We start from the raw sequence: 11,190 nt of genomic DNA on the forward strand, positions 1-11,190 counted from the left end.
TATATATATATATGTTGTATAAGGGTAAAGAAGAGTATATGGGTGAGTGAGTGTGGGTAAACAGGACCACTGTAATAGAAGCGAGCATAATGATAAAGAAGCAGACATCAAAATGAGAACTGCAACACTACAGAAGAAAGGGGTATGTGGAACACATGGGTAAATGTGTGAAGTTGTGTGGGTAACCCTGAAGGAAATAACAGCAATTAAGGAGTAGGAGCAAAGTAGAGGGCAGTAGCATAGAGAAGCAAAGTTGATAAAAGAAATGGACTAATGATATAATTTTCTGTAGAACAAAACTCATACCTGCTTCTTTTCCCATGATTCACTTTCAAATAGTTACATAAATACTGAAAATACTTAACCTCCCACAGAATAATAGGTAGCCAGAAGCATATTATTCCATAAAAACAATAAAAACAAACAAATGTAGCATACATTTTTCAGTGCTGACAGACAAGTATTAGAAGCAGACAAGCAGGTATAAGGAACCTTGCCTAGTGAATCCAGTCTTACCTGAATCTACAAGCTTAAGTACACTCTTGTCCTTTCCTCTGTCATCTTTCAGTATTAACTCATATATACCGGCATCTTTCCTGCTTATCTGGGAATATACAAATCAATTTATAGGTTATTTCTTATGGCAGATTAATTATGTAATCATAAACGCATTCATGTAATGACAAACACCATCTGAAAAGTGATGGGCCTCATCTTAGGGGCAATTAAATGGATGTGTAATATAGTTACAATTAGAGATTTATTCAATGAGACTTACCTCAGTAATGAGCAGTGTACATACACCATCTTTAAAGTCATGTTTCTCATCCTCCATTATCTCCATTCCTTCTTTGTACCATGTAATACTTGTTTCTTTCTTCATATTAGCTACCTACAGCCGTGTTCAAACACATACAGAGAGCGTGAGTCATGTTGTTTACTGGTAATTGGTGATACATAAATGACACTGTTTTCCTAGATTATTTGTAAAACCCTCAACAGCTAACTACATAGCAGTGTTTTAGCTTTTTTTTTTTTAAATGAGGCCTCAAATGTTAACGTGGCATTTTTTGAGACCCATAACTGTCAGCTTGTAATTTAATTGGGACCCTAAAATCTAAACATACAAACAAAACCCTGAAGAATGAATATCTGAAAAAGTGGGATCCTAAATAGTACTTCTAGTGCCACATTTGTGGTCTTGACTCATAGATTGGAAACCTCTGCTATAAACTAATATTTCTTGGCTCCACATCCACTGGTAATATCACAATATCAGTGCATATGTGGCTAAAGAAACAAAAGGGATATGAGACAGACCAGCTATAGAGGCATTACTGGAATACGTTATCGATTTAGGTCTTCCTTACCTTACTTTTCAGAAGCACATTACACTCAGGAGTAACTTCCCATGCAAGGTACTCCACAAAATGAGGACCTATGGAAGAAAGGAGGGTAATTAATCATTGTCATCACCAGCAGAAAAATCATCTACAACAGATTTTTCCCCTTAATCTGTATTATTAAAGAACAGTGAAAGCAGCTACAGACATTGAGAAGATCCAATATTAAAGCATAATTAATGTATTACATGCTCAGAACATAGATAGATCTATACAAACTATAGTAGAAATAGAAGTTTCGCCATTAGAACCTCTTGACTAATGTTCAATTGACATATAACTGTAAGATGCAATCATTTCATATACTAAAGGGATAAGTAGTAATGATATCTCTGTATTGAAATGTGAAATTATTTCAAGGGAGGATATCATTTTATGAGAGATTTGGTACCTGAGGGGGGCACAGAGCTGGCCTCCTATTGAAAATGCTAGTTGCCTGAATGTTTCCAACCTATGTAATTTCTAAATCACTAACAGGAACAAGCCTATAGCATGTGGAGTCTGAGTAACGTCAGAGCTCCCATTTTGCATACTTGTTTAGGGTTGGTGACTCCGAAGGATTGAAGCCTTTTGATCAGTAGGATAGCCAGGCAACTAGGATTTAAATAGAAGGTGTTAGTGATGACAGACTTCATCAGGGTTATTCACAAAAGGGTGAAGAGTTTGGAGAAGGCAGGAGAACTGAACAATCTAGGACAACATAGCTGAACTGGAAAGTGAGCTGAATTGGAGACTTTTTCCAAATCAGCTATATTGTCCTAGATTGTTCACTTCTCCTGCCTTCTCCAAATGCTTCACCCTTTTGTGAATAGCCCTGGATATGTTTTCAATTAAGGTTTCTATGGAAAATTATTAAAACAATTTAAGTTTCCGTCCACTTTATTACATTTCTAATTTGATAAATGTTCTTATTTATTCTAAAGAAATATCGTAGTTGGTGAGTTGCAGTTTGACCTTTGTCCCTCTAATCCTTTATAACTATCCCAGCCTTGTAGGAAATGATTAGGACTGCTCACTGCTTTACTGAATTAGCCACATATGGTTTTTGTAAGATCAGATTTCTTCTTGCTCCAGAAATGTTAAGTGTCTGCCCTCTAGTGGTAAGTGCATGCATATTACAGGCAAGCATTCCACATTATAAATGGTAAAGTGATACTAAACTCAGAAGTTAAATCTTAAAAATGCATTCAAGTACCTTAACTATTAACAGAAATGCCTCTTTTTTGTGTATCACTCAGTTGTAGATCCTCAAATTATCTCTGCATTTATGAAATTAATGGTAAAAGCCGTGCTATATCTGACACTTTGCGGTCTCATTCACACAGCGCGGCTTTTACCATTAATTTCATACGTTATATCTGACCACACAGATTTCAGCTGCTGCTTAACTTGATTAGAGTAGTGGCGCGAGGTTTCACATCATTCATCTCTGCATTTATGCTGATGATTTCCTTCCTTCTGGAGGGTGGCTACTTTTGCTCCCCATGGTCCATGTGTGTGTTGTAAAGTAGCTCACTCCCGTGATAAGACTATAACTTCAATACAAATGAGCTAACTAAATGTGAGATTTAGAGGATTTAAAGCCGAGTGATACACAAATAAGATACATTTTTGTTGTTGTTAATAGTTCGGGTACTTGAATGCATTTTTAAAAATGTAACTCCTGAGTTTAGTGTCACTTTATGTACTAGAAAGGATAAGGATACATGTTCTACCAAGGCAATGGGGTAATCTACATAAGAAATACACTTTTTACGTAGCCAGATGCACCTAAATTTATGTTGAACCCACAATTATGTCCAACATTAAAATAATACCCTCCTTCTTAGCAGGAACCAGTAAGCTTTTATATTGTTTAAAACATCAACAAAAAGACAGTGGTCATCTAATGTGTGCCTTAACGCCTTACAAGTAAGCACCGTTGTTAAGATGAAGAGCTGTTGTATGAAACACGTCAAGGCACTCATTAGATGACCACTGTGTCTTTGTTGATATTTTGCAAAAAAAAAAAGCTTGATGGTTCCACAAATCCCCTGTGAAATGGACTATTCTTTAAATGTCAGAGTAGCATTGCAGCAAACAAAGGCTGGGACTCAGGGCCGCTGCTGGAAAGTAGGTGCATCGGGTTTCCCCATGTGGTAGCAGCTTCCTGTTTTTAATTCTAAAAAATAAGAATTTATTTTTCCCAAGACCAGATTACTGAAGTTATTACAGATTATTGGGGCTATACTATATAGCAACATCATTGTCACAGACCTGATTTTAATGTGTATACTATGTTTTTCATTTGTGCAAAAAAGATCATGTAAGGAGGAAAATAAAAAGTAAGACGCGCAACATATAATCCAACAGTTGCATACAAACTTATTCACTATCTGCAAACTATTAAACAAGCTTCAACTACATGTTTGACACATCAATATAAACTCTGTGCTTTATCCAATGGAAATCTTAACAAAAATAATTCCCATAATTGTTTACTTACACTTAAGGCTGTATTTATAAGAAGTTTTGTGTACATCTGACTTTTAGATTTTCACCGCATTTGGCCACCAGATAGAGCCGAAGAGCATAGGAAGTTCCTATGTTTCTCGGCTCCATCTATTAGCCATAATGAGGTGCAAAAGTAAAAATCAGATATTTGCAGAGTACACAGCTCTGCAAACATTTTATAAATACATCCCTTACTGAACTGTTTTTTTTACTCTTTTCTTTACCTTGTTTCCGTATCCATTCATGTCTCTGGAAACTGGCTTCTTTCTGCAGTTTCTCAAACACTGTGGAAGATAAATACATTTTCTTTATATTATGGTGAAAATAAAACCTAACCTAGTCCTTTATTTTACAGCATATTTTTAAAAGGATTCTGTACCTAATTCTTTCATTAGAAACCATTTTCTAAAATTTCTTTAAAAATGTACATACTGCACTTAATATTCTGCTTCTGCAATCTGTCTTTTGAAATAGGTTTTCTACTTTTGACATGAAAGTGGAAAATCTATCCACATGCAGTGGCTGGTCATTGGGTCTCCCTGTTGAAAACCACCACTGAACAGATGCTTTAACAGGGCCACCAAGAAGCTTCAATGCAACCACTGCTCTGAGAGTTGCTCACTTATCTTCAGTGGAATAAAGCATATGTATGGATAATACTTCATTCACTTAGTGGGCTGAGAAGCACAGGGGCAGCCTAGCTTCAGAAATGGTTTGAAAAGCAATTTATTTCCAAAGTCAGGCCAAGGAGCTTACTGTGGATCAGAGCTGGTGTTATCATGAATTATCATTGGGGGATATAGATCGGTAATAGTAAACATCAAAGGGGTTATTCACTAAAGAGCCGAAGGGTCCAGCCGTAGCTTCGGCTTATCCTTCGGCTCTCTTCGGCTGCCTCTGCCCTTCGGTTCAGTCGAACTGAAGGGCTGCTGTACGCAGGGCCGGATTTACTACGGTGGCCTTGTGGGAAATCCGGGCCTGGCTGTACGGGCTAATTACAGTTGCCCTTACAGCTGCCGAAGGCGGCCGAGCGACTCAGCCGAGCCGAAGGTATATGCTTCAGCTCGACTGAGCCAAAGTGACAGCCGAAGCGGGGAGAACGGCCCGCCGAAGGGCCGACCCTTCACCCCCTAAATTGCAGCTGGGCGGAGCAAGCCGTGATCTCACGGCCGGCTCCGCCCAGTTGTAATGACAGATCAACGTCCCCAAATGACCTCTGTCATTTCACCTATTTAATGCCGATCTGTCATTAAATAATAACAACTAGGCGGAGCCGGCCGTGATGTCACAGCCGGCTCCGCCCCAGTTGTTATTCATTGGCCGGGACCTGCTGGAAGACTCTAGCAGGTGCCGGCCAATAGGAAACAGTTGGGCGGAGCTAACTGTCACCGCTAGCTCTGCTCAATTGTTGTTGTTTTTTCTTTTCTTTAATATATCTTTTTATGTATGTATGGCTGAAATCAGCCGTACAAGTCAGAAGTGAATAGCCGTATGCATTTCCGGAGCTTTGTGAAAGTGGAAAGTCTTTGCAGTGACCATGACCTGGCCTAAGAGGCACCTAACTAAACAATACCGCTAAAGTGCAGGAACAAGTCCCTAAATCAGTCCCTTTGTCCTGGCAGTACACAGGGACTCGACTCAGTAGGCCGGCACTAGATATACTCTGTTATTTTAACCAATGGACTAAATACCTACCCTCTCCAATAAGAACCAGACTGGACTGGTTTGTTGCTCTTCCATCCTGTAGCTGGAAGGTAAATGTTCCTTCATCCTCATCCTCCAGTTTCTCCATGATCATCTCCACAATGCCAGTCTTACTGTCCAAATTCATCTTGTATTTCTTGAAACAAAACAATGTCAATGATTAAACAGTGTACTATTCTCTATGTCAAGCAAAGGTTAATATTCAAGTATATATTGTAATGGCTTATTGTATAATATATGAATGTATGTCCCACTTCCCCTGTAAGCAGTTTATAAAATGAACATCTTTTATAGCTGATCTCTGGGACAAGGAAAAATGTTCTAAATACAAAAGGCATGTGTATTCTTTCATGGATCTGACAATGGACACTCAAAGACCCAAGCAAGAAGTAACCAGAAAAGGAAGACTCTGGGCTGAAACGTCAAGTGACAGTTGCTTAAGGTAAGTAAAAAAGGGCTTTTAAATAGGGATTTTTCTCTTATCCTGTGATCACATAGTGGGGTGTAGGAAAGAGGGGTGGCAGTGGGTTAAATGTATCCTGCAGTTGGGCTTTAAACTATCATTCTCTATGGAAATTGTGTGCTTTGATTATTTTACATCTAGACATCAATGTTAAATTATATTTGATATGTTAAATTATATTATAAATGGGTACTTTTGCTGTGCTTACTCACATCACCATGCTTAATCTCTTTATCATTGAAGACATAGTTGCACTTAGCACTAGCGGAGAGTTTCTCAGCCTGCATCCAAAAGCGAACTTGACCTTTTTCATGAATTTCTACAGCCAAGCCAGATTTCAGAGGAACAACTGCAAAAGAGACACAAATATGAACATAGGCAATATTGCCTCATACCCCCTCCGCAATTCTAGGGCAAGCAAAGGTTTACAGACTATTTTCTGTTTATGGGGATCTCAATAAAACTACATGTAGTAAAGTTGTGGTTGAAGTAAGAGGATCGCTATCAGAGTGTGGTTGGAAATTCATTAAAAAAACAAATGCTAATCAGGTTGATGGCTTAAGCCAGGCTTGCTACCAGAGATCATCAGAGAGTGCAGACATGCTGTAGGAGATGATCCGAGCAGTGGCGGACCTAGGGAACAAAGGGCCCCGATGCAAGATTTTTTCCCCCCCCCCAAAAAAAAAAACCCTACAGACCCCCCCAGACCCATATCCCCTGTAGCAACCACACAAACAGTGTGGGTGTGTGTGTCCATCTCAGACAGCGCGCCCGTGCACTCAGACGGCTGTTTGCTGGGTCCTCACGGCCGAGGCCCAGGGCTGCCCCCTGAAGTGCCTGCAAACTTTTTTTAATTCTCGGCTTCCCTCCACAGTATCAGGTGGCCGACGGGCCTCCTCATCTCTGCGCCGGGAGTGTCGGGTCTTTCCGACACTCCCGGCGCAGTGGGAGGATAGCGCTGTGAGCAGCCAGCGTCTCTCATCACACACCGATCATCTGTTCATCCGACACTCCCGGCGCAGAGATGAAGGGGCCCGCCGGCCGCCGGATATCAATGTGATCAACGGACACTCCCGGCGCAGAGAACGGGGGCCACCGCATACCGATCCGATGGTAACCGGTGGCCGGACACCGATGTGCCCCCCCATCTCTGCCCCGGGGCTGTGTTCGGATGGATACTGGGCCCCCCTGTAGGTTCAGGCCCCGGTGCAGGAGCACCGGCGGTAGTTCCGCCACTGGGTCCGAGACTGCGAACATGCTTGGAGACTGGGGACAAGCTAGAGGAGATATTAACTGTTGACATTTTACATGAGGCTGCTAGAAGTCACTGCTATTATAAGGCAATAGGGGAACTCATACTACTGGCTGCAGGGTGCACTAAGGCCACACAGAAAGTGCCAATGTGCCGCATGCAGTCAATGGGCCTTAGGTTGGGCACCAGAGCATAAAGTGATCCAGTAAAATTAGAAGACGGATCATGTTTTAATATTATGTTATCATTACGGTAATGATGTGTTATTGGTCTGTTTGATTTATTGTAGTTTACCTGGGAATTTGTTGTCATGGCTTAACTGCAACAGACGCTTAAGCTCTGCAGAGGAAAAGATAGTTATATTTTGTATGAAACATGATATTTATCATACATAGATAGATATAGATATGAGCTAATATAATTTATAATCATTGGTTTATTCGTAATGTATTGAGCAAAAGAAACAGAGGTAGAAAAGTAAATCTCCGTCTTTTTTTTACAATACAAGCAAAAGTGAACATAACTAGTTTACCTTCTTCATCTAATGTATAGCTGGAAGAAACACCATCAGTTTCAGTAGCAACACAGGAGTAAATTCCAATGTCTTCTTCTGAAAGGTCTTTGAATGAGACCTTCGTCCTATAAGAATGTGAACATATTATGTCAATATAATGTGTGTATACCTACATCTGTATCTTATGCTTGTATTGCAATGTATATGTGATATTTTGCTACCACATTGTTGTGTGTAAAATACCTGTTTATTTTATACTGAAAATCAATAAACATTTTGTTACAAAGAATGTGAACAGATTTAATATTAAAAATACAGCTTACACATGCCTGTGAAGGTCCTCATTTATCCAGGTCACGGTATTAGAAAAGGGTAGTTTTTACAAACTTTCACACCTCCTATCTTGCTCATGGGCAATCAGCATCTGCATCAACACATTCCATGGTGATTGGATTAAGGTGACAGTTACCTGAGTGGCCATAAATGCTGGAGTATGTTCCTAAAACTCACTATAACTGAAGATGTGGCTTGAATAAGCTCTGAAACATCTTTAATAATACATGTCCAGTGAATGTGACTAACTACTACTAGGCATGCTTATACACTGCATTAGCCCTAATTTATAACTCAAAAACATGTCAATATGTTTAGCACTATCTTACATTTCATAACAAAACCTACTCACTTGCCACCTTTGGTCTCAATAGTTACTCTTGGTGAATCATCTTCTACTGATTCATAATTCTTGGACCACACAAACTTTGAGTCTGGAGTTAGTTGATCACATTCAAAGTTCAATGAAATGACTCCATTGTCATCCACTTCTACTACTACCTCTTTAGTACCTAAAGGGCCAGTGATAATATACAGCATTAAAAGGACACCTTCAACAAATTCAAATACACTTCCAAATGAATAATGAATACATATGTTAATACTTTATAGAATACCAGTCATACAGTAAGACATTAATTATTAATACAATCTTAAAATATAAACTAATACCTAATCAAGACCCCCTTCCTTATGAGATAAATGGTTTCAGCTTCCATTAGCCCAGCTTTTGGTGTCATTGGAAAAACCTTTTGATTGGTTGCTTGTGATTATTTGGAGCCAATCAAAACCTGGTTACTTACTAAAGTCACTGTAAGCTTCTCAGAAAATGGTATTCTGTTTGAACCTTAGATTATCTTTATATCTTTCATAATTAAAAATGTACTCCGATCAGCCATTACATTATGAGCACCCGCCTAATATTGAGGCTACAGCAGCCCTGACCCATTAAGGCATGGACTTCACTAGACCTCTGAAGGTATGCTGTGGTGTCTGGCACCAAGCCATCAGTAGCAGATCCTTTAAGTCCTGTAAGTTGCGAGGTGGAGCCTCTAAGAATCAGACTCCATGGAAAATTTGGAGGCCAAATTAACACCTCAAACTTGTTTTTGTGTTCCTCAAACCATTATTGAACCATTTTTGCAGTGTGGCAGGGCACATTATCCTGCTGAAAGAGGTCACTGCCATTAGGAAATACCATTTCCATGAAGAGGTGTACTTGGTCAGCAACAATGTTTAGGTATGTGGTACATGTCAAACTAAAATCCACATGAATGACAGGACCCAAGGTTTCCAAGCAGAACATTGCCCATAGCATCCCACTGCCGGCTTCCCTTTTTCCCATAGTGCATCCTGGTGCCATCTCTTCCACAGGTAAGTGACACACACGCACCTGGCCATCCACATGATGTAAAAGAAAATGTGATTCATCATACCAGGCCACCTTCTTCCATTGCTTTCTGGTCCAGTTCTGATGCATACGTGCCCATTGTAGGCACTGTTGGAGGGGGACAGGAGTCAGCATGGGCATCCTGACCAGTCTGCAGCTACTCAGCCCCATACACTGCAAAATGCGATGCACTGTGTGTTCAGACACCTATCTATCTATCTATCTATCTATCTATCTATCTATCTATCTATCTATCTATCTAGCTATCATTTTTTTAGCAATTTGAGCTACAGTAGTTCTTCTATTGGATCAGTCTAAACGAGCCTATGCTCCCCACATGCATCAGTGAGCCTTGGCTGCCAATGACCATGTCAAGGTTTCACCAGTATTCCTTCCTTGGACCACTATTGGTAGGTCCTAACTACTGCAGACCAGGAAATCACGCAAGATCTGCAGTTTTGGAGTGCTCTGACCCAGTTGTCTAGCCATCGCAATTTGGCCCTTGTCAAAGTCGCTCAAATACTTGCGCTTGCCCATTTTTTCTGCTTCCAACAAAACTTCAAGAACAAAATGTTCACTTACTGCCTAACAATTCCCACCCACTTCCAGGTGCCATTGTAACAAGGTAATCAATATTATTCACGTCACCTGTCAGTGGTCATAATGTTAATGGTGATCTGTGTATTTACAGAATTATAACATCAATAACTTCATTTATTAAGTTATTAAGCCCTGTAAGAGAGTGAAACATGTCAGAAGATTGAGCTGAATGGAGCTGTAATATACATTTACCATAAAGCAGCATTCAATGAGAACAGAGATGTGCGACTTAGTTTGAGACCCATACCATAACCTCATACACTCTCCTATAATAGCGTGTATAGAAAATACTGTATAGTTATAGCAGACAGGTAAATGAACTTTTGTTTTTATCTGGCAAAGTTGTCTTTAGATGGTAGGTATTCTTTAAAAGCAAAACTGATTCAAATATTATAAAGGTGATAGCAACCTGGTTTGGTCTGTGCAAGGACTGGATCTGTCACATCAGATGCGTTGCCAACACCAGCTTGATTCTCTGCCCTCACTCTCAACACGTAGCGAGTGCCATCATTCAAGTTTTGGACCTGGAATAGAATTGATATTAAATACCAGTTTATATTATGTTGTGAAAGCAACAGAAAAGAGCCAAAACACCAACTTTATCATGTATGTTTTTAAGCAAATGAAAATGTGAGGAGAAAAATTACACACCCCTCAAAGCCACCCTTCTCTGCCTGGCAGATGTTTTAAAGATGCAAGTCAGTCATGAGCAGTAGACTTATTTATTGATGGTGTGAGAGATAATCTGCAGATCAGTAAGGCAAATTTAAACTGCTAAATTCTCAAGAATGAACACACAATCAGCACTGCTTGGTTTGAATGGCCCACACACTAAGGTGCAGGAAAACACAAGACCGGGCTTAGTTACAGTGTTATATGCAGGGAGTATTATAGAGCAATGTCATGTAAACCTAAATGCTGTAATACATGGCACCTGTATTTTTAATTCTCAGGAGGTTGAAGAAGAAATTGAATAAATCTATAGATAAAGTGGAAAATCTATTTAATTTACTTAATCTGTTAATTAAGTAAATTTAA

The 11,190-nt window shown here is 39.7% G+C and overlaps 1 protein-coding gene across 1 annotated transcript in view; it reads right to left on the reverse strand.

Annotated features, from left to right (window-relative positions):
• MYOM1 (myomesin 1) overlaps positions 1-11,190 on the reverse strand; it is a 71,806-nt gene that overhangs the window by 9,721 nt on the left and 50,895 nt on the right. Inside the window, exons 20-29 of the mRNA XM_018553410.1 lie at positions 10,562-10,676; positions 8,515-8,674; positions 7,848-7,954; positions 7,610-7,654; positions 6,276-6,412; positions 5,592-5,736; positions 4,121-4,180; positions 1,371-1,438; positions 779-892; positions 517-604 (exon numbers count right to left, since the gene is read on the reverse strand). Coding sequence (XP_018408912.1) covers positions 517-604; positions 779-892; positions 1,371-1,438; positions 4,121-4,180; positions 5,592-5,736; positions 6,276-6,412; positions 7,610-7,654; positions 7,848-7,954; positions 8,515-8,674; positions 10,562-10,676 — 1,039 coding nt within the window. The remainder of the gene's footprint in view (positions 1-516; positions 605-778; positions 893-1,370; positions 1,439-4,120; positions 4,181-5,591; positions 5,737-6,275; positions 6,413-7,609; positions 7,655-7,847; positions 7,955-8,514; positions 8,675-10,561; positions 10,677-11,190) is intronic.

This window comes from Nanorana parkeri, unplaced genomic scaffold, assembly GCF_000935625.1.
Source record: "Nanorana parkeri isolate BGI_ZX_2015 unplaced genomic scaffold, ASM93562v1 scaffold7, whole genome shotgun sequence".
In the NCBI taxonomy this organism is placed as follows: Eukaryota; Metazoa; Chordata; class Amphibia; order Anura; family Dicroglossidae; genus Nanorana; species Nanorana parkeri.